Source organism: Martes martes (genome assembly GCF_963455335.1).
Source record: "Martes martes genome assembly, chromosome: 16".
Lineage (NCBI taxonomy): Eukaryota > Metazoa > Chordata > Mammalia > Carnivora > Mustelidae > Martes > Martes martes.
In genome coordinates, this window is record NC_137904.1 from 46,838,959 (window position 1) to 46,861,355 (window position 22,397).

General features: G+C 56.7%; 2 protein-coding genes across 4 annotated transcripts; one reads left to right on the plus strand and one right to left on the minus strand.

Moving 5' to 3' along the window:
• Window positions 1–3,975: 3,975 nt before the first annotated feature.
• On the plus strand, window positions 3,976–13,214 carry RUNDC3A (RUN domain containing 3A; the record flags this gene model as incomplete). Of its 2 annotated transcripts, none has more annotated exons than XM_080827114.1 (11): window positions 3,976–4,082; window positions 7,772–7,887; window positions 8,266–8,414; window positions 8,601–8,686; window positions 9,655–9,744; window positions 9,844–9,924; window positions 10,009–10,174; window positions 10,287–10,444; window positions 11,218–11,355; window positions 11,481–11,587; window positions 12,611–13,214. In XM_080827114.1, the coding sequence occupies 11 exons, from the start codon at window positions 3,976–3,978 to the stop codon at window positions 12,751–12,753; spliced, it is 1,341 nt and encodes a 446-aa protein (XP_080683240.1). In that variant the 3' UTR covers window positions 12,754–13,214. The 2 variants fall into 2 exon arrangements, with proteins under 2 accessions (XP_080683240.1, XP_080683241.1); XM_080827115.1 differs by having other exon boundaries at window positions 8,281–8,414.
• A 632-nt stretch (window positions 13,215–13,846) lies between these two features.
• On the minus strand, window positions 13,847–18,465 carry SLC25A39 (solute carrier family 25 member 39). Of its 2 annotated transcripts, none has more exons than XM_080826769.1 (12): window positions 18,304–18,465; window positions 17,131–17,230; window positions 16,937–16,996; window positions 16,771–16,815; window positions 16,409–16,518; window positions 15,980–16,047; window positions 15,713–15,837; window positions 15,356–15,529; window positions 14,929–15,038; window positions 14,633–14,714; window positions 14,471–14,551; window positions 13,847–14,377 (listed from the first exon to the last, which is right to left on the minus strand). In XM_080826769.1, the coding sequence occupies exons 2-12, from the start codon at window positions 17,213–17,215 to the stop codon at window positions 14,262–14,264; spliced, it is 1,056 nt and encodes a 351-aa protein (XP_080682895.1). In that variant the 5' UTR covers window positions 17,216–17,230; window positions 18,304–18,465; the 3' UTR covers window positions 13,847–14,261. The 2 variants fall into 2 exon arrangements, with proteins under 2 accessions (XP_080682895.1, XP_080682894.1); XM_080826768.1 differs by having other exon boundaries at window positions 16,409–16,542; window positions 18,304–18,441.
• Window positions 18,466–22,397: the final 3,932 nt, after the last annotated feature.

Genomic DNA, 22,397 nt, shown 5'->3' on the forward strand with positions numbered 1-22,397 from the left:
CATGGTGGGAGTGATGTGTGGCACTCTAGTGGATGTCAGGGCTCTGCTTACCTCAGCAATGGAATCCTTATTGCCATCTGGAAGGTGAGTGGTCCAATTCCAGAATCCTATTCTGGAGATCTGCTTCCTGGGACCACCTCAGACACCAGCTCTATTTTGGGGGGTTGCCCTAGAAGTAGAACCTAAGTCAAGGATTCAAAAGCAAGTATTTGAGAAACGATGCTAAGAACCACCAGGAAGCAGGTGGGAAAGTAACACCGGGAAGGTGAGGAGGTCAATAAAGGGTATACTGTCAAGCAAGGTAAGCATGTGAACCACAAGAGCTTAAAATCATGTTGGGAAACTCAAGGAACCAGTAATCATTGAGCCTCAGGACCTTTCCACGTGAAGGCTGAGGGAGGTGAGGTATTTATTCACTGATCCCCATCCAGTATTCCCTGAAGTTTGCTCTGGATAGGAGTACCATTCCCCAGGACTTTCAGCCTGCCCAGTGTTAGTAAGGCAGGCTTCAATAGCTAGAGAAAAGCCCTCAGGGAAAGAACTGCAGTCTTTCTGGCAGTTGGAGTTTCTTCCAGTGTACCCAAGGGCCTGGGGGATGGGGAAGGAGCATGGAGAACACTGACTACACCCAGGGAAGAATCCTTTTAAGAGATGCAACAATGGTTCCACTCAGCTGGAGATTAAGGCTTGCTTGGGGCTCAGTGCACAGAAGGAGGTTACCTTCTTGGGGTGACTATCCCAAATACCAAGGGTTATTGACGTGCTGCTACACAATGATGGTAGGGAGGACTATGTCTAGAACTCATGTGATTCTCTAGCATGGCTCTTTCTTCCAAGTCCAATACAGAAAGTTAAAGAGAAAAAACAAACAAACATAGAAACTCAATTCTGAGGACTTAGATTCATGAAGAAGGAGGGTTTGGTCACCTGACCTGGTTAAAAAACAGTAATAACAAACTGAGGTTTTGGCTAAGGGCAAAGTGAAAGTGAAATGAGTAATGAGGGAAGAGAAGAGTTATAAAGATCAACTTATGACAAATTACGGAAAAAAGGATTGTAGAAGCTATTGGTATTTTCTTTTCCTTTTAAGATTTATTTGAGAGGAGCACCTGGGTGGCTCAGTCGGTTAAGCATCTGCCTTTGGCTCAGGTTATGATCTCACGGTCCCGGGATCAAGCCCCCCCATCAAGCTCCCTGCTCAGCGGGGAGTCTGCCTGTCTTCCTCTCCCTCTGCTTGCTCTCTGTCTCTCTTAAATAATCTTTTTTTAATAGGAGACACTAGAGAGAGATGGAACGTAGGAAGAGGGGAGAAGAAACTATCACCTCATTTTTCTGGTTTTGTTCAAAGTTGCTCTCTCTCTTTTTTTAAAGTTTTTATTTATTTATTTGACACAGAGAGAGATCACAAGTAGGCAGAGAGGCAGGTAGAGAGAGAGGGGGAAGCAGGCTCCCCGTTGAGCAGAGAGCCCGATGTGGGGCTCGATCCCAACACCCTGGGATCATGACCTGAGCTGAAGGCAGAGGCTTTAACCCACTGAGCCACCCAGGCGCCCCTCAAAGTTGCTCTCTTGTTGGAAGTAGGCTCCAGCCTTCGGCTTCTTCCTGCATGCCAAGAATCTTTGTAGATGGCTCCTTTGAGGACTAAGCAGCAGACCACTGATGACACTGCCCGAGTAGAGTCCTACCTGTGGGCTTCTTGGGTGTAGTAATCCCACCTCTTCTCTTTTGTTCCCTCAGCCCTTGTTGCTTCATCTAGTTACTAGTTCTATGGTGTCTCAGTGTTCTCTTTCTCTTTTTGCTTTTAGTCTTCTAACTCCTGTGTAACCGATTCCCTGTATTAAATCTCCTCTATCTGAAATACATGATACAGTTTCTATTTTTCTTACTAGGCTCCAGCTGATACACAAAGTTACCCTCAATGGTAGAATAGATAAACTGTAGTATTGACATGCATTGGAATAGTATACAAGGAAAATAATATGGAAAGAATAGAAATAATAAAAAGAGAGAACTTTCTTTTAATAAAGAAACATTAAACTATATTTTTATTGATGGACACATAGGTGATAACACTATTAAGAAAAGCAAGGAAACGATTATCACAACGGTAAGGGTCATGGTTATCTCTTGGGAGTACGGATGAAGACAAGATCTGGGAGAAGTCCATGGGAAATCCTGAGTTCTTGACAACTTTCTACTTCTTGATCTTTAAGATGATGACCCAGATGTTTGTTATGTAAATTTAAACTTTAAATTTTTAAATCTTTAAACTGAACCTATGTATTTTATGTGCTCTTACGTGCATATAACATATCCTGCAATGGAAAAACAAAAGACCATCATGATTGGCATTGGCTCTGTATCTGGAGGCAGGAAGATGATAAGAGGGGCTTCTAGAAGTGAAGTAAGAGGGGAAAGGCAAAGGGGGAATGGAAAAGACCAAGTCTAAGGTCCCAGAAGCCAAGAATTGAGGCTGAGGTTGAGTGGGCATGAGATTTGTGCCAGAAGCCAGGACTTTTTGCCCTGCCCCCAGGGAGTCAGACCAGGGTTGTGAACTTGTGCAGGCCTTTTATCTCTTCCTCCTCTGATCATGCCAACAGAGGGTCCCTGCCTGCTGATCATATTCAGATGTTGGTGCACATATGAATCAATGTGGAGACATAAGACAATATGCTAGGAAAGTGGAGTAAATCTAGCATATGGGTAGAGTTGGTGATTAGGTATCAGCTGAGCCGTAGGATGGACATTCCTAAAGCAAGGTGGGGAAACTGGGTGGACCCCCTCTTAAACAACACAGAAAGATTTCTGTAGGAGCTGGGGATTTCAGTGTATGAAAGAGAACAGGTTGAGTAGAGGAATGGAGCAGGTGAGACCAGGGAAGAGAGAGCAACTGGGGGACAAGAAAGCCAGACCATGCATCCACCTCCTTCACCTTCCCCTAAAAGATGCAATCAGCTTTGGGGGCCCTCCTAGCCTTGCAGAGATTCGATGGCACCATGCAGCGATGCTGGCAGCCATGGGGTTAAACCTCAAGCCAGCTGCCCTGGGGTGATGTGAGGGGGTAGGACTCCGAGAGAAAGCAGTGCCTTGGCACCACTATGGGTACCAGCCCTACTGCTGGGAACCGCCACAGAACCCAGGCCCGAAGCTGCCGGTCTAGTCTCATTGTCCTGAGTGGTTCCAGGCCCTGAGCTCCTACAGCTTGTTCTGGATTCCCATCCCCCACCCCAGGAGCAGTTGAATCCATCCGTTGGTGCTGACAAGTCAAACACCAGATATGCAGTCTCTCTGACTACGGCCTCCTATGTTAGCGCATAGGAGCCACCGGCGCTCTCTGGACATAGACCTGGCCCCGGCCTCGCTGAGATACACATACAGAACAGTTGGAGAGGCAGGGCTGGGATGAAGGTGAGGAACTCCTTTCTCCGGCCGCAGGAGGAAAACTGAGACACCACCGATCACAGGTCAGAAACAAGAGAGTTTCGACGTCGGAACTCAGAGACGCGAGGCGAGGGGTCCCCCGCCCTAAGTGTGGGAGTGGAGAACAGGCCAGATGCCCCCTCTTTCTCCTTCCAATCGCAGCCTCTTCCGGGGACCCCTCCGCCCTCCCTCGGGCCCCAGCCCCCACCCCCAAATTCTGCATCCTCTGCGGATTGGTGCCCGGTCTGCCAGGGGCGGGGCCCGAGGGCCCTGACGTCACCGGCCGAGGGGGGCGGGCAGTTAAGGGAGGGGGTGAAGGCCCCGGCTCAGCACCTCGGAGAGCTCCCTCCCCGGCCTTGTTTTGCTCTGGAATCGCCGCCGGGGGAGGGTGCCAGGGGGCCGGGCAGCGGGAGCAGCGGCAGGGGGATGGCCGTGCAGGGATCGAGGGGCCCCGGCGGGCAGAGGGCCCAGCTGTGATCCGGCGGGGGAGGGGGCCGGGGCGCCAGGCGGGGTGGGGGGGGCAGCTGGTGGCGGCAGCAGTGGCCGCACATCTGGATGGAAGCGAGCTTTGTCCAGACCACCATGGCTCTGGGGCTGTCCTCCAAGAAAGCGTCTTCCCGCAATGTGGCCGTGGAACGTAGGAACCTGATCACCGTGTGCAGGTGGGCGCCGCTGGCGGGGGGTGGTCAGGGAGAGGCGTCGGGGCGGGCTGCGGAGATACGGACCGAGCCTGCCAGCGGGAGGACGCACGGCAGCCGCGGATAATAGGGAAGAAGCACAGAGTTAAGATAAGCGCGTCCACTGCCCCTCAGGCCCAGACCAGAAGGGGCTTTGGAGGTCTGGTCCCTACCCTTCTAGGCCAAGTCAGGCCTATGCCCAGCCTGCGGCCTGGGGGGTGAGGGGTGTTTAATTGGCACTGCAGCTTCCTGTGAAAACCAGGAAGTGACATTGTGTGTGAGGGGGAGGGGTGGGATGGCTGGCTCCCTTGTTGGGGGCGGGGGCGGGGTGGGCAGGGAAGCACTGAGGAGTAGCAGCGTGAGCGCCCTCGCCCTCCAAGGGTACCCTGACTCCCATCCCTGTCAGACTGGCCTCCCTGGGGTGGGGCTTCCTGAGAGATTTTCCCATACTCCAATCCGGGAGCAGAGATCCGTGCCCTCCTCCATCTCTGGGCAGCTGCAGCCTGTGGCAGGGTCAACTGGGCATGTGGGCAAAGCCCCCCCCCCCGGAATCCACCCAGTGAGGGGTCTACCATGGGAAGGACTGAGGGTCTGACTGCAGAAGCCTGGGTCTCCTGGGTTCAAGGGAGGAGACTAGGAGGGCAGGGCCATTGGTCCCTGAGGGTGGGGCTGTCGCAGTGTTGGGAAAGATTCATCTGCTTTTTTGGGGGCCCAGGAAGTGAACCTTCACACCTCAGCCCTGCAGTGACTCACCCTCACTGCCCTGCCCTTAGGCACCAGTGGCCACTCAGCCCCTGTCCCTCAGCTTCACCTGCCCTCCTCTCTCCCTCTAGGACCACTCCCCCCACCCCCATCCCCCCACCAGCTGCCTTCTCCATCTGCAACCTCTCCACCCCCTGACATGCCACCTCTGAGGGCAGGGTACTCCAAGTGCAGGGCTCAGCTGTCTTGCTTTGCCACCCCACCTGCCTACACACAGGCCTGGGCCCTGCTCCTTCCCCCAGGAATCAGCGCTCACCTGATGCCCTGGCCCCTGCCTCCCATAGCTCCTTCCCAGGTTCCTGAGCACATGCCCAGCCATCCTGCCTCTGTCTCACACCATTATATCCTAGTCCCTAAAACGGTGCTATGCACATCCGACCTCTACAAAAATGCCTGGAATGTTATAGAAGGGATGAGTGCAGCAATGGCTCACCCAGGCCAAAGTACAGGCCAACGCTACCATCCTCACCCCTCAAACCCTGCCAGTGTGGCATAAAACAAAGCTTTCTGCCTTTGGGGCCAGAGGATCCTAAGGTCAAGCTCTTACTTCATCCATTATTAGCTGTGCAACCATGGGGAAGTTTCCTAACCACTCTGGGCCTTGGGTGCCTCATCTTCCCCACAGTAGAAATAACAGCCGTGCCAAGGAATAGTAACGGCATAATTCCGGTAGGAGCCTAGCCCAGTGCCTGGCATATGGAAGTAGCCTGGCCCTGATGATGTCCTTCCTGTCCCTGAGAAGAAGATACTTCTTTCTCTTGCCTGCCTTCCCCAGTGTTGGGGAAGTGGGGATCTCCCTTTGGCATACCCCAGAGCACCAGAGGTTCTGGTGGATTGGAAGTGGGCTTAGAGCTGGGGTGGGAGGGATAGTTTAGAAGGTGATTGGGGGCATGGTAAAGGCTCAGAAACCCCTTGGGCCTCTGCCACCTCTTCGCCATCATGTGGTTCGTCTCCAGCTCCCAGAACAGTTCCCTTTAGCAGGCCAAGGGCTCCCCTGGGCCCTGGCCTCCCTGTCTCCATGGTAACCTGCAGCAGCCGCTGCACCTCCTAACAGAGAACACACCATGGGGCTCCTGGGGGCGATGGCCAGTTCTACAGCACCCCTGATGAGGGATGGCAGATGGCCGCCGTGCTGAAACCAGCCCCAGGCCCCCACTGAGGGCTGACCCAGATGACCAGAAAATACCACAATAGCGGGGTGGTGTGTGCTACACAATGAGGCCCAGCTAATGTCCCAAACACAGCCTCCTTCTGGCGGGGCCAACCTTCCCATTAATGGCCCTGCTCCTCGATACCCCTGCCCAATGGGCTATACACACGATCCTTCTCCCAGTCCTTCCTGGAGTCTGGGGCAGGTACTATTATTCCTGTTTGGGTCTCGGAGAGGTTAAATGACTTGTCCAAGGCCGCAAGGGTATCACAAGGGAAGAGGATCTGAGCCCAGCAGTCCGCCTCCCCCCTACTACAACCCCACACTTGATCTGGCTCTGATTTCAGGCCGGACCAGCTCTAAGCCCAAAGAGAAGGGAGGGAGGCCCATTGCCTCAAGTCTGCCATTGGCCTGAGAGCCTCAGAGGCCAGTGCTAAGGGCTGGAGCCTGCACATTGGAAGGCAGAGGAGGCAGGGGGCTTCTCCCAGACCTCGGTGATTGTGACAGCCAGCAGGAGGCCCCAGGATGTAGCGGAAGGAGCAAGGGCTTTGGGGTCAGACATCCATACTCGACTCCTCGCAAGCCCTGTGACTGAACAGATCAGTCAACCTCTTGAACCCTCAGTCACCTTATCTGTAACATGGGGAGGATGCTAAGAGGACCTACCCCAGAGCCGTTGTAAGGCTGGATGAGGAGCACATGCTGTGCTTGGCACATTACAAGGCTTGATAAGCTTCCGGGGGAAAGGGCAGTTCCAAGCAGCCCCCGTATCCCTGGGTACCCCACTCCAGCTCTGCCGCCCACAATAGGGCAATAATGGGAGGCTGGGAGCCGCGTCCTCATTCCAGCCCCACCCACTGCAGGGATGGCAGGTGGAGATCGCAGAGGGAGGGACTGCAGAGGTAGCTGAGGCTCCAAACAGGACTGCAGAGCGGGATAAGGGGTGCTGGTCTCCATTGCCTTCCTTTGTTCCCCTCCTCTCTGAGAAGCCAGGTGTCTGGGCCCCTAAAACCCCTTCCAGAGATTTGCTGCCAATGCCCCCTCCCACCCAGTGTGTGTGTCAGACCTACACCCTGCACACACACACACACACACACACACACACACACCCCGCCCCAGCCCAGCTCTGCACCGCCTGGTTCTGGGCAGCTGGTGTGTAGGCGACCAAGCTGGGAAGGAGAAGGGGGAAGGGGGGCATCCGTGTGCTAAGAGCCCACCTGGCCACCCCTGCAGGCCCACGCTCCCTGTGCTCAGCTTCAACTCACATGCCCTGGCCCAAGTGACCCCCACCCCCGGAGGAGGGACGGAAATTTGTTGCAGCAATAGCAGAAGATAGCTCCGGGCAGGGGTACAAGCCCACTTTCTAACTCCCAGCTGACCCCCAACACACACCCATCAAAGACGCAACTCCAAAGCAAGGGCAGGAAGGAAGGGGCTCTGGGACAGTCCCCTGACTCCAAGGGCCTCCTCTGCCTACCTACTGTCCTGAAGCTTTCCTTTCTCTGGCTGTCAGCTCTCCTGTCACCTGTTTGTCCATCAGTCTCCCGCCTGCCACTCTATCACTCCCATGTCATAGCACCTCTGTGGTCACTGTGTACCTCCCCTGCCTCTCACTTCCCTTTCCTGTGCCTCCCCACATGACCTCCCTCTTCATGACCTCTCCTCTGCCCTTTTCTCTTTGCCTAACACCCCTCCTCTAAAAATCCATTACTCTGTCTTCTCACTGGACACGCCGTTGTCCCCTTTCCCGACCTCCTGCCAGGTTCTCTGTGAAAACGCTGCTGGAGAAATACACAGCGGAGCCCATCGATGACTCATCCGAGGAGTTTGTGAATTTCGCAGCCATCTTAGAGCAGATCCTCAGCCACCGTTTCAAAGGTGGGCCCAGCTCCCTGTCTCCCGTTGTCCAGCCCTCCCATCTCCCAGGCTTTAGCTTCCAGCCACCCACTCTGATCTTTCTCGTGGCTTTCTGAACCCCATCATTGATCCTGGCCCCAGTTCTGGCTGGGCCATGCACACAGCTGGGAAGAGGGGAGGGGGTCTTCTGGCCACATAGGTGGGTGCACACAAGCCCCATCAGTGGGTGTGCTGGTACATGCTAGCGTTACTTCTGTGTACAGGTATGTGGGCGCACGTGTTTGGGATAGGAGCTTTGTGCAGGTGGGGCTGTTTATACTTATGCATGTGTGTACCCCATTACACGGACCCTCTACAAACTCCCTGGTTTTGCTGAGCCCCCTCCCTGCCCTGGCTCAGCCTGTGCCCCAGCAGGTCCGGTGAGCTGGTTCAGCTCAGACGGGCAGCGGGGCTTCTGGGACTATATCCGGCTGGCCTGCAGCAAAGTGCCCAACAATTGTGTAAGCAGCATCGAGAACATGGAGAACATCAGCACAGCCCGAGCCAAGGTGAGGGGCCTTGATGGGCGGGGCCGGGCCAGCTGTTGCTTGCAGGGGATACAGGTGGGAATTGCCCGCTCCTTGTTCCTCAACTCTGCCTACGGTCACCGGGTGGAAGAGCCACGGAGGTCTAGACCCAATGGTGCACTCCTGGGTCCCTTCAGGGCAACAAGTAAAGTTGAATGTGCTTTCCAGGGCCGGGCATGGATCCGAGTGGCACTGATGGAGAAACGAATGTCAGAATATATCACCACAGCTCTGCGGGACACCCGGACCACCAGGTCAGACCCTCTCCAACAGCTCAGACCACAGGTCCCAGTGTGCATGCTCGCAGCCTAAACATACTTGATCCTTAAGTTTCTGGAGCAAACTTCAGTCCCTGAACTACAACTCCCAGCATGCCCCGCTAGCTTCCCTCTCCCAGACTATCCTCTGGCTGAGGAGCTTGTAGTCCCAGACAGTCTTTAGCATCACCACCATTTCTTCCAAGTCACATTCATTCTTCTCTATCACTCCACAGTACTGATCTCATGCACAGCTCTAACCTCGACATGCCTCTAAACAAGCCTCAACTACGCATCATTTTATCTGTTGGCCTCGTTCCATGACCTGTGACACAGAGCCCTACCTACTTCCCAAACAGTGGCAGCAGTCTGTACTTGCCACCCGTGGACTAAAGTCCTGGTGTGCAGAGCCCGAGTCCCTGCACTGTGGGTTTGCAGAGAGATTGGGTCTCAGGGGCAGGGGTCACAGGCAGGATGGGTGTTTGCAACTGAGTACAGTCGGCAGTATGTGTCTCCCCACCCCGCCCCGCAACCCAGTGGTCACATACAACCTGATGGTTTTACTCCGTTCTATCTCTAGTCTGACCTCACATTTCAGAGTTCACATCAACATGTTTTTGAGCATCTTCTGTATGTCCAGCACTAACGATGAGAACTTGTTTCCTGACTGTATGAATCTTAATGATCCCATAATTGGTGGGAAAGGGGTAGTTCAGAGGATGGAGGAGAGTATTCTCGGGGAACACACCTTCTAGTACACAGGAGACACAGTGGGCGCCACTCTGAGGGAGAGCCAAGATCCACATTGAAGGGTGAGCAGGACAGACATACCTCCTTCCTCTAGGAAAGGTTTGTAGTGAGCCAACAGAAGTCCTGAGGGCTGGGGCCTGCCTGGGCGGATGAGGCTGCGGCACCGTCAGTCCCTCGATATCCAACACCCCCCCCCCAACCCTCTACCCCCGCAGACGTTTCTATGACTCAGGAGCCATCATGCTGCGGGAGGAAGCCACCGTCCTCACCGGGATGCTGATCGGACTGAGCGCCATAGACTTCAGGTGGGGTCTCGGGGGCGGGGGCGGAGGGAGTTGAGCCCAGGATGTCCACACTCCCATCCCGTCATGCCCGCCCCCACCCTGTGGTTCTCCTGCCCCCAGCTTCTGTCTCAAAGGCGAAGTGCTGGACGGGAAGACCCCCGTGGTGATCGATTACACACCCTACCTAAAGTTCACCCAGAGGTGAGCCGCGCGTGGGTGCGGGGCTGACGGAGGGCGGGCAGGGGCAGGCAGGGCGGGCCGTGCCCACTGCGCCTTCCCCCCAAGCTACGACTACCTGACGGACGAGGAGGAGCGGCACAGCGCCGAGAGCAGTACGAGCGAGGACAACTCGCCCGAGCACCCGTACCTGCCGCTCGTCACCGACGAGGACAGCTGGTACAGCAAATGGCACAAGATGGAACAGAAGTTCCGCATCGTCTACGCGCAGAAGGTGCGTGCCGCGCGCCGGGGGAGCCGGGGGAGGGGGCCGGCGGGCGGGCGGGCGGGCGGCGTTGGCGGGGACACCCGCGTCCCGCCGCCGGCGCTGAACCCGCGTCCTGCAGGGTTACCTGGAGGAGCTGGTGCGCCTGCGCGAGTCGCAACTGAAGGACCTGGAGGCGGAGAACCGGCGGCTGCAGCTGCAGCTGGAGGAGGCGGCGGCGCAGAACCAGCGCGAGAAGCGGGAGCTGGAAGGCGTGATCCTGGAGCTGCAGGAGCAGCTGTGAGCGCCGCAGCCGCCCAACCCCTGTCCTCCCCGCCCGCCCCCCACCCTCGCCGCGTCCCGGCCACCCCGACCACATCGCACCCGCTTTCTTGATAACAGCAGCCAGCGCCACCCACCGCCAGCATCAAACCACTGATCCCCTCACCTCCACCCCAAGACCCCCTCCCCGGTGAACTAAATTGCCCTCAACATAAGATCCAGCGACCCGACCCCCCCCAAAACCGGCTCCCCACTTCCTCCATCAGCTAGCATGGCTACAGAACGTTACTCAGAAAGACCTCATTTGTTACTCAGAAACTGTGGACATGATCGCATTCCCTCTGTTCAGCACCCCTCTGATCTGCAACCACTAACATCCCCACAGTGTCCCCCACCCCCACCCCGGGCTTCACTGTTACTCATCCTTCTGATAGCTTCTGCCTGAAACTGTTCATCACCGTGTGACCTCCCAGCATGATCCCCAGAGATGCTCCATTACCTTTCAGGATTCCCTATTTTCAACCCACTCCATCACCCTAACTTGAGTCCCACAGCACCCCATCATTCCCTCCAGGTCCCATCATGAGCATGAGCGCACTAGATCCCCATCTCCTTCCTGACCTCAGTACCCTCCACTGACTCCCAGGAACTGCCCTACTGGTCCGCAACATTCTGTCCCCATTTCCACTGCCCAGATTTCATTCATAATTATCCCCCCCCCCAGTTGAGCCCCCCTTTCCCCACTTCTGCACCCTCTCCTAGTCAGGCCTGACCCCTCCTCCCCATCCCAGGACAGGTCTGATCCCCGGTGACCACGTTCCCCTGGCCCAGGGTTCCAAAGACCTCACCACGCCCCTGGTTAACCAATGGCCATCCCTGGGAACGCTCAGTGGGGCAGAGGGCACCAACAACCCCAAGCTGTACCGGAGGTAAGCCTCAGCGGGGCTCAGCTTGGGCCTCAGTGCTGGTCCTTACTGGGGAAGTGGGGCTGGTAGGGGGGCTGGGGGCGGGCTGCAGGCCTCTGCCTGCACATCAGCCCTCTGCTCTGCTCCAGACACAGTTTCATGAGCACGGAGCCACTGTCAGCTGAAGCCAGCCTGAGCTCGGACTCCCAGCGCCTGGGAGAGGGCAAACGGGACGAGGAGCCCTGGGGCCCCATCGGTGAGCCCCCCAATCCAGCACCCAACATTCTTCCAAAAAGGGCTGAGGCCAGGCCTTGGGGCCTGTGGTGACCCTGGCCAAGTCCCTCCTTCACTGAGCCCTTCCAGGGAGCTTAGCATCGCATTTAAGAGCTTGCTTTGGGGTGTCGGGCAGACCCTGCTGCAAACTCCAGGCAGCGCCTCTTCCAGTCGTTCGAGCTTGGTCCCTGGTCCGGCACTCCATCTTGCGGAGCCCTGCTCAGCAGTAACACGGGGGTGCTGGTTAATCCCCAGTGTAGCATTGGTGGGGGCTCCATGGCTCACAGGTTCTCGGGGAATTCTTCGCCTAACTGATTTGCTCTTATCTCACGTGCTCTGTGAACCGCTTGCCTGACCCTTGTTTCCCCCTTTTCTTTGGCTGCCAGGAAGCTCAGAGCCAAATTAGTGGCTCCCTTCAAGCGAATGTCCGGGACTTCAACGCATGCATTTTGTGTTGCCCTCCCCTGGCTTCACCTTGGTTCCCTACCCTAGTTTTCCGGGGGCCTGGACTCCTGCCTTTTCTTTCCCAACACCACACTGTTCTGGATGACTTTAGATCTTCTCTGAGACAAGGCAGGCTGTGGACGTGGAACCCCGCCACACTGTGTTTGTGATTGTCTGTGTGTCTGTCTCCCCCACCAGACTGTGAGCTCCGTGAGGGCAGGGACCGTGTCTCGTCCGTTCTCTGTATCCCCAGTGCTTGGAACGGAACAAGTGCTCACCGCGTGTTTAATAAACAGACAGAGAGGATGAACCTCAGGGGGAGACAGAGACATAAACTGACGATTACAATACAGTGTCCCAGCACCGGGCATGGCATGGCCAGCTGCTTACCCCGGTTTACTCGAAAATGCCAAATGCTCCAGAAATGAGGAAAATCTCCAGGGGGAGTTGGGGGGGTGCTGACCTGAGGGCTACCCTTCCCTCACCTTCGCCTGCACCCCCCTTCCCCAGCTCACACACAGGCAGACCGGTTGGCTCGGCCTCACCCGCCCTCTCTCCTCAGGGAAGGACCCCACGCCCTCCATGCTGGGCCTCTGCGGCTCCCTGGCCTCCATCCCCAGCTGCAAGTCCCTGGCGAGCTTCAAATCCAACGAGTGCCTGGTGAGCGACAGTCCAGAGGGCAGCCCGGCACTGAGCCCCAGCTGAGGAGCGGCGTGGGCAGTGCCGGCCCCACTTGCCAGGGGCACAGGCAGAGTCCCCCAATCCAGGCCACTTTTCCAGAGAACTCTGGCCACCCAGCCATGGGTCTCTTGCCAAAGGCACCCTTTGCTTCTTGCCCGTTTTAACTTTCTGCCCAAGGGAGCAGGAGCTGCAAAGGGAAGCTGCCCGGGCCAGGACGCAGGGGCGCCACAGGCCACAGGGTGCCCTGGGGAAAGCTTGTACCATTCTTCTGGTGACCCTGGCACCTGGCTGGCTTCCTACCGGACTCTTCTTCGCTCATCCCCACTGCCCTCCTCAGGAGCTGATGGCCCAGCCTCAGCAGCACCCCCACCCCCCACCCCCTGCCTCTCCAGTCCGACCCTGTGTATGCCCGAGTCACTCCGTCCTCGGCCCCAGGGCAGGGGCTCCGAGGGGATCCGGCAAATAAAAACCAGAAGACTGAGGGCAACTTTGTCTGTGGGGGGCTGGGACTGGGAGCTGTCCTAAGGTGGCACAATTCAGTAGCGCCCGTGCTGGGTCCATAACCGGGGTGACGCTAGACCAGACACCACGGGTGTGTGCCCCACGGGAGCAAACCGGTCAGAACAATTGAGGAAGTGGAGTGCTTTTGTCCTGTCTGTCCAGGGAAAGACCACGACATGTCCGTGTCGGTGCCTCATTCAACCTGACACTCTTAGTGACCTGATTAGCCCCCAGCAGGGAAGACATTGAACAGCCCAAGGGCAGGACAGAGGCCAGCCCTGGCAGTGCCCTGTTCTCTGAGACTTTCCTCATCCTGAGGGTTCAGCTTTGGCCCGAAGTTGCACCCCCAGTGAAGCATCCTCCCTCTGTCGTCACTTGGAGGATATCCGTGGGGAGAGGTCTTGCCACCTCCTCCGTGGCTCTAACACTACCCGTCACCCCCTCAACTCTGGGTCCTCACCCTGACCCAGCTCTAAGTTGGCAGGGTGTCCTCTCTATGGATACCACCTGGGTTGTCAGAGCCAACCTCCAGGTCCCTTCCAGGCCTCCTCTGTGCAAGCCACTCACCAAGTCCTCCTCCCCTCCCCGCCCCTCCCCACACTGCAGTCACAGGCGCTAGAGAGAAGTTCATCGTCTTTAGATTCAAGGAATTCACAGGGACGGGGGCAGACTACACAAGGCCCAGGGTTTGGTGGCTCCCAGGAGCAGACCCCGCTACAGCAAACACACAGGGAAACGGTGGCGAGGGAGGGGAGAGTTAGCAGATTTGGTCTTGAACTTGGGGTAGGGATGGTGGCGGTGGAAAAGTGATTATCCTTGGGGCTTGGGAATGAGAAACAGCAGGAAGAAAGCTGTTTTTGGGAAGGGGCCTGGGCAGGCCTCACGGGGCAAGCCCCTACCCCTAGGACTCATAGTTGAGGGGGATGGGAAATGAGGCCCCTCCCCTCAGTGCTGAGGACAAGGCACTTGGCTCAGTCTCCTTCGGCAACCCCAGCCATGGAAGAGATGGGGTCCTTGTCCCCTGGCTCCTTCTAAGAGCCCAGAGGCTGTTCTCTGTTGAGCCTCTGGAAGAAGCCTTTGCCAAACTCGTAGGTGCTGATCATGATGGCACAGGAGGGAGCGGCCTTGATGATCCTCGGGAGAAAGCCTGCAATGGGAGTGGGGGTTAGGGTCACAGGTCAGGACCCCAGGGGGCCCCAACCCTTCCTGAGCTTCGACACATACACACACACACACTCACCTGCAAAAAGGCCCCTGGTGCCCGACTCAGCCCGGATCCTCCGCAGCAGCAGCCACGTGGAGTCGGCGCGTGGGGGCGTCACTGCAAATGTGAGGCACGGCCAGGTCAGGACCCCGCCTGGGCCCCCCACTCGCGCGGCCCCGCACCAGCCAGAACCTTCACCTCTCACAGCCTCCACCGCTCCCAGCGCAACCTGGCGCTGAGTCTTCACCACGTCGAAGGGTAGAGTCAGGATGGCCGCCACCTGGTGGGGTGGGGAGAGGGCTGGTCTCCGGTCCCAGGACCCCCTCCCTCGTGTCCAGCCGAGCTCGGCGAGCCTTAGCTAGGGCTTCACTAGGCAGGGCGAGCTTGCTCCTCCACAGGGAGCTACCCGAGCCCGTCTCCCTGGAGCGCCTCCCACAACCCTTGGGCCTCCCAAGGCCACATGCACTGGCCTCGTCCAAGCCCAATCAACTCACCGTCCCTGAGATGCCGCCAGCCACAAAGCTGATGCCCACGGATGGCTGGTCTTTTGGTCTGAGCCCACTCAACCAGCTCTTCACCAACTCATAGTTGAACCAGTACAGGGCTTGGGGATGTAGTGGAACACTCATTAGAATCAGGAAGGGCAGGAGGGTGGCCCCAAACCTCTCATTTTTCACCCCTACACAATGCAACGACCCCTTCCTCTGGAGAATGAGGACTGTCTGTGGCAGGCCAGTTTCTGTGACAGATCCTCCGTGAGAATTTTCTCCTGGAAACCTGGGTGACTACCCCACCCACTGAACCCATTTCACAGAAGAGATATTCAAGGTGCAGAAAAGCAACTTCAAAGTCACTGCACTGTAGACCTCCTGTATATCATCCAGAAGCTCCCTTACCCCACCCCCCACACCCGACTCCTACCTGAAAAGGGCACATCCCGAAGGGCAGTGGGGCCCCAGCCTAGCCACAGCGAACGCCAGCCGCCCTGGGCCATGGCAGCCCGGACACAGGATGCCAGCTCCCGGTAGGACACATGCTGAGCCTGCAGCTTTGTCCGCACCAGCTCCAAGGGGCTGATCACAGTCACGGTGCCCACTGCGAGGGAACAGGAGGGAGGGGTCGGCTCACATTGCCAGATAGCCACCGCCTCTCCCGGGATCTAGGGGCCCAAGAGATCCCTCCACCCCTAAGCTGCCAGACCCTAGAGCTGGAAGCCAGGACCGGGCTCCGGCAGAGCTGGGGGTCAGAGAGAGATCAAGGGCCCCGGGCTGTGCTCACAGCGGGCTAGTGCGCCAGCCACCATGGGGGCGTAGAGATCAGAAGTCAGGGCTCGACCACAAAGGAAGGTCTTGAGTTGATCATACGCGGTGAAGTAGATGGCAGTGGCCGGCACAGTCATAACCCTGGGAGCGTGAACAGACGTTAGCTGGGACTCCCAAAGGCTCCCAACCTCCGAGGCACCCCTGCCCCAGCCACCATGACAGGAGAGTAAAGGATCAGAGCAGGAGAGCCGAGAAAAGCAATGTGCGGGACTGGGAGACTCACAAGGTGGCTGGGAGGCCGCTCCACAGGGTCCTGGTGCCCTCGTGTCTCACGATCTTCACAAAGGCGTCCTGGCCACACAGACACCAGCCCACAAGGAGGGAGGAGGAATGTGAATGAGCCCTGTGATGGCGCCCACCTGGACTTGGCCCCAGCCTGATGCCCTCACCTCCGCCCGCAGCCCTGGGTCCTGCTGGGAGGCAAGAGCCCCTCAGGCTAGCACATGTGCAATCACCCGTTTAGCTCCCAACAGACTCCTGCTCACCCTTCAAACCGCAGAGAGGCACCACCTCCGCCAGGGAGCCCTTCCCAAGCCAACCTGGCTACTGCTACTTGCTTTTCACCACCCACTCCTCGTTAGGTCTCCCACCCAACCGATGTGAATCCCTCCCGAGCACCCAGATTCCAGGCGGGGGCCCAGCCGCTCCTCACCACGGTGCCAGTGAAGCGGGTGGGGTCCTGAAACCAGGTGGCACAGCGGGCGCCGTTCGGGCACAGGTAGAGGGGCTCCAAGACCCCATTGCAGTATAGGAGGCACTTCCCTGTGGATCGGAGAGAGGAGGGCACTGGGGAAGGGAAGAGGGTATTAGGAGGACACTGCCCTGGAACCCCGAAGGGAGGAGGGTGAGTCCCATCCCTTGGAGGCCCGGGTGGACATTCTTGTCCAGGACACAAGGCTTGCTAGTAGGACCTGGAAGTGTGTGGCAGGGCTGTGGGCACTCAGGTCCCCTGGGGAGATTGGGCCACTCTATCCCTTGGACCTTCACAAGCTCCCTGTGGTTCGGGGAACTCACATTTCGCGTAGGGGACGCTCCAGAGTCTGGAGGAAGGCATCAGCTCTAAAACACAAGGCAGTCCCTTAAGTCAGGAGGGCCCCCCCCAATCTGTCCCGGGGACCCCATCTATGGAAGATCTTGGTTTTGCCCAGGCCCCTTCTGGGCTCCATGGCTAGGCACTCACCGCTGGCCATCGAGGGGCGCTGAGACTGCAGGCGAACTTTCACCACGTCCAGGGGCGTCACTGGAGAAGGAGGGCAGGTCTGAAGGCTCCTTTCAGGACCCCACCCTTGACCCCTACCCCAGGACCAAGTCGCCTTCCAATCTCTGGCCTGCCCCAGTCCCCAGCTGCCCCCTCCCCACCTCCCCAGATCTTACTGAAAAGGGAAGTGACCACAGCCCCAGTGCCCGAGGCCACCATTTGTTGGAGGGGGCTAATGCCCCCAGGGTCCTGGTCAGCCATCTTGTAGCTTCAATTCTGAAAAACAAACAAGTCCATTGGAACCGCCACTCACAAAACAAAAACCAGTGGGAAGGGGAGACAGGAGGCAGGGGCACTTTGGTATCTGACCCAGCCCTTTACCTGAATTCACTCACTAAATATGAACTCAGACATTTCTCTCAATTACCTTTTATTTTTATTTTTAAAGACTTTATTTATTTGAAAGAAAGAGACAGCACCAGCGGGGAGGAAAGTGAGAACCAGGATCAGGGAGCCCAACCGGGGCGGGATTCCAGGACCCTGGAATCATGACCTGAGCGGAAGGCAGAAGTTTAACAGACTTAGCCACCCAGGCCCCCTCACAATTACCTTTTAAAGCAATTTAGTCAGCTCTACTTTACAAGTGGAGAACCAGAGATTCAGAGAGGTGAAACGACCTGAACAAGGTCACTCTGGGAGCAGATAGGAATGAAGCTTGGGTAGTTACTCATTGGTTAAGAAACAATAACGGTCCACTGTCATTCCCCCTTGTGAGTAACACGGAATTACTGTGCCCCCTCATTGGGAAAGACGCCCCGTCTGGCCCTGAGAACCCAAAGATCGATCAAACGCCTGAGCCATCCCTCTAAGCCCCCTACTCCCGAGGCGGGCACTTCTGTGCCCCGTCACCGGGAGTGGAAGGTGGGGCCGAGCGATGGGGGAAACGTGTAAACAAATCTGATGGCCGCGAAAAGACCGTCCGCTCTCGGAACTGAAGGCTGGGTTCCCGGCCCTCCCTCCCGCACCCTCCCGAGGCCGGAAGGGCCAGTCCCTCAGGCCTGGATGGGAAGGGCAATCTCTCTCTGCTCTCTCTCCCCAAGACAGAGGCCGGAGGTTTGGCCAAGAGAGCGGGAAGAAGGTGTGCGAAGACAGGATCTCCCCTTGCTCCTCGGAGCAACCCCGGCCCCGCGCGCAGCGGACGCCCGACGAGACGACCAGATCTGCCTGACGTCTCGAGAGTCCGGGACCCCAGCCCAACCCCGGGTCAGGTTCCCCGGGACCTCCGGAGGCCCATCTCCGCCACCCCCCGGCCGCTGCCAGGCCCTCAACCCCGGTCCAGCTCCGCCCACCTGACTCCAGGCAAGTGCTCGCGCTGCACGGCGCCCGGGGCCCAGCGGGCCCATGGCGGCTCCGCGGCCGGTGTGCGGTCCGCGCGCGCTTGCCCCGCACCAAGGCCGTCTCTGAAAGCACCCAAGCCGGCCCCGCCCCCCCGGACCGCGCCGCGAGGCTCCGCCCTCCATCGGCCGACCAGCTACTTGCCCGGAGTTCCATCGACCCCGCCCACCAGCAGCCGCTCCCGGACCCGCCGCGCCCCCCTGCCCGCGCTGCAGCTGCGCCGCGGGTACCCGGCCGGGCCAGCGCTCCAAGCAAGGTCGTGGGTCTCCACTTTGCGCGTGACCGGCGGCAGCACCGCAGTTAACTGTGTATTCTCACAAATCCCATCCCACCAGTGCCCTGGCCGAGCGTTGCCCCGGGAGTCCCGGCGCTCCCCTTATCTTGCCGGGCCAGCGTGGGTAACGCGCTCTCCGCCTCTTCCTCAATGTCCTCATCTGCGAGGAGGCAGGGATTTGAATCAGTTCTTCCAAGGCCACGGGCATATCAGATAGTGATGACAAATATTTACCCGCCAGGCTCCCTGCTGAGGCTTTACAACATAATAGCGACCTACCAAACAGGAATTAGCATTATCCCCATTTTACAGGTAATCCACTGAGGCGCAGCTCCAAAACCAGTTGGCAGACCGCTGGGTCCCCTGCGCCCGTGGGAGCTGGGACTAGACGAGCTGCGACTCGGGCCAGCCAGGCTGGGACAGGGAAAAGGTTGGCCCGGGAGCCAGGAAGCCAGGAAGCCCGGGGTCAGCCGGACTCAACTTAGTCTCAGTCCCACCACCGTGTGACCTTGGGCAAGTGACACCACCACTCTGGGCCTCGGGTTCCTCCTTCGCACAGTGAGAGGACTGAGTACGGAAGAAGGGGTCTGACATTTTTTCCGTTGGTTACTCTCACAACATTACTTCTAAGCCCCCAAACTTTTAGAAGTATATTATTATTTGGTTCCTTTTTACAGAAGATTAAACTGAGGCTCGAAGTTTAAGTGCCTGGAATTCGAACCTTCCAGGTACTTTACCCTGCACCAGGCTGCCTCCCTGGGAGACAGGTGGGCTTAAATCCTGCGCCGACGTCTCTGATCGCGCTTCTCAGGGAGACAAATCTGTCTCCCACGCAAGCTCCGCACCTGAAAGCCCGCCACCTGCCTCGCCTTTAAAACTTTTTGCGCCGTCCTAATTATTTGTCCGAACACAGAAAAACGAACACGGGGTGCGAGCCTGCGCCTTTAAGAAGGCAGACCGTGACTTTGACGTCACCAGGTTCTCGGGCTTAAGCCGCCCAACCATTCAGCGCCCGCGAGGTTTGCACGTGGATTCTAAGGGACCAACCATCAGCTTTCCCTGAAACTGGCTTTTTCCGGCTCCGAGAGGCTTGGCAGCCCAATTTCGGGGGCGGGAGAGTGCAAACAGTAACCGGTGAAGGGGCCGCTGGTCGAAAGGGCAGGACAGAAGGTGCCCTTTGCATTCCCTTTCCCCCATCCAGTGGAGGTCTGAATTACACAAAATCATTTTATCAACTGTATGTTAAGGCCATAACCCAGTTTCTATTTCGGTCTTTCACAGCCTCAAAGTTATGGCTTACCTGAACGGTTCCCAGCCCACAGCCACTCTCCCCATTTTACAGAGGGTCACGGGCATAGTGATTCCTAGTGCATAAGGGAACCAAGACTTCTCCCACGCAATCTCCGTTTTATCAATGAGAAAATGGAGGCCTAAGAGATCAATCGCACCAAGGTCACTGAAATGAAAGAGCCAGAATTCAAACCCAGAATTGCCTGGGTCCGGAGGAGCTGCCACCCACCCCATGCTCAGCATGGGTTCTCTGCTCCCTGCGGTGACCTGCTCGCCTGTGAAGGTTTTATCTAGTCGGGCCTCAGGCTTCAAGAACTCCAGGAATACAGCCCATAGGATGACAGCCCTTGTCTGCCTCAAGGTCAGAGCCGCTGGAAGGCAGAAACCTGGCTGTTTCCTGCAGGAGCTGAGCGACCTTTAGCAAATGTCTTACCGCCTTGAAGCCTGAGTTTCCCCCTTTATAAAATGAGCTGATGGGGATAATAATGCACCCACCTCGCAGGAATTGTTTGAGAATTCAATTAGTTAGTAGCTGTAATGTGTTTGGACCCTTGTCTATCACGTGGCAAACACTCAATGACTATTATTATTATTATTGCTGTCATCATTATTATTGATTTCCCCCAACCCCAACACCAACACCAACACCACCGCTTGAACTGTATCACAGAAAGTTCTGGAAAGACCCTTTAGAGAACCAGGTTCTGGTCCTACCTCTGACTCCAAAACAGGCACAGAGAGTAATAATTCCCTTCACCCCTTCCTGCCCTGTAAAGTAGTGGTCAGGAACCAGGTCTGGTGATCTCTGAGCCTCAGTTTCCCTCTACAGCATAATAAGGGGCTTGCTTTCCATTTCTGGTTTTCTTCTTCTGATAGGATGCCTTTGAGATTTGTTGCTACACCTCAGTTTCCTTATCTGCAAATAATCCCGCCTAACTTACAAACTCCTAACTAAACTCTGGTCTGTGAAAGCCCTGTCAAGAGTCGACAAATGGTTCTGTGGCCCCGTCAGGACCCCAGAGATGATCATATCACAGTCCCTGCCTTCTGCCACAGAGGAATGCCTTGAGGCATCACTGGTGTGACCAAAGCCCATCATAGCAGCCATCTGGGCAGGCAGGAGAGGTGATCCGTGGGCAATGAGGCACTGCTGGAGCAGGTGGCTCTCTCTCCCAAGGATGTTCATGGTGGCTGCAGGTGGGAGCAGGAGCCTTGAGATGCCCAAGCCTGGAGACCTGAGGAGGAAACAGCCACTGTCTTGGCTTACTTGGCCATGGTTCACACTGACCACGCACCCAGTGGTCCTCCAGAGGCAGCATGTGGCCCCCTGTGGCCATCACTGGCCTCCTCATCAGATGGAAACACAGAAACGCCTTTCAATCGTCAAAGGGGAGAAAACAGTACCAGCCCCAGGAGCTGTTGTGGGGACGGATGGACAAGTCCTTGCCTGGCACTGAGGGAGGGACAGAAACGGAACATAATTTATTGTTAGTCTGAATTCTTCCCCAGCAAACCCAGCGGCAGGACAGTGTCCTCCCCAACCCCACTCCCAGCTTGCACTCGCCCCCCCCCCAGGGCCTAGAAAGACATGTGTGAGGCTCGAGTAGGGCTTAGGTTCTTCTCATGGACCCCACCTGGAGCTGCCTTCCTGGAGGCCAGCCCCACAGCAGCAGGCCCACCGAGCTGCAGAGGAGAAATCCAAACTCCCGGCCTAGAGCTAAATGCCAAGTCAGATTTTTTTTTTTTTAGATATTTATTTATTTATTTGTCAGAGAGAGAGGGAGTGCACAAGGAGGCAGAGTGGCAGGCAGAGGCGGAGAGAGAAGCAGGCTCCCTGCCGAGCAAGGAGCCCAATACAGGACTTATCCCAGGACCCTGGGATCATGACCTCAGCAGAAGGCAGCGGCTGAACCGACTGAGCCACCCAGGTCTCCCTCAAGTCAGATTTTTTTTTTTTTAAAGATTTTATTTATTTATTTGACAGATCACAAGTAGGCAGAGAGAGAAGGGAGGAAGCAGGCTCCCTGCTGAGCAGAGAGCCCGATGCGGGGCTCGATCCCAGGACCCTGGGATCATGACCTGAGCCGAAGGCAGAGGCTTTAACCCACTGAGCCACCCAGGCACCCCTCAAGTCAGATTTTTGATGGGAACTTGCGGGCAGGGAGGCGTGGGTGAGTTATAGAAAACTTTATTGGGCCAACTGGAGAAAATGTAATAAGGCCTGTACAGTAGAACTTACGTCATCAAGGTTAAATTTCTTGAGTGTGATAACCAGACTGTGGTTTTGCCGGAAAATATCCTTGTTCTTAGGAAATGCACACTAAGGTGTTTAGGGTTGAGTGGCTGCAACTTAGTCTCAAACAGTTTGGCAAAATAGAGAGAGATAAAGCCAGTGTAGCAAAATGTGAACAATGCGTGAATCAAGATGAAGGGTATATGGGTGCTCATTGTACCATTCTTGCAATTTGTCTGAAGTTTTTAGTT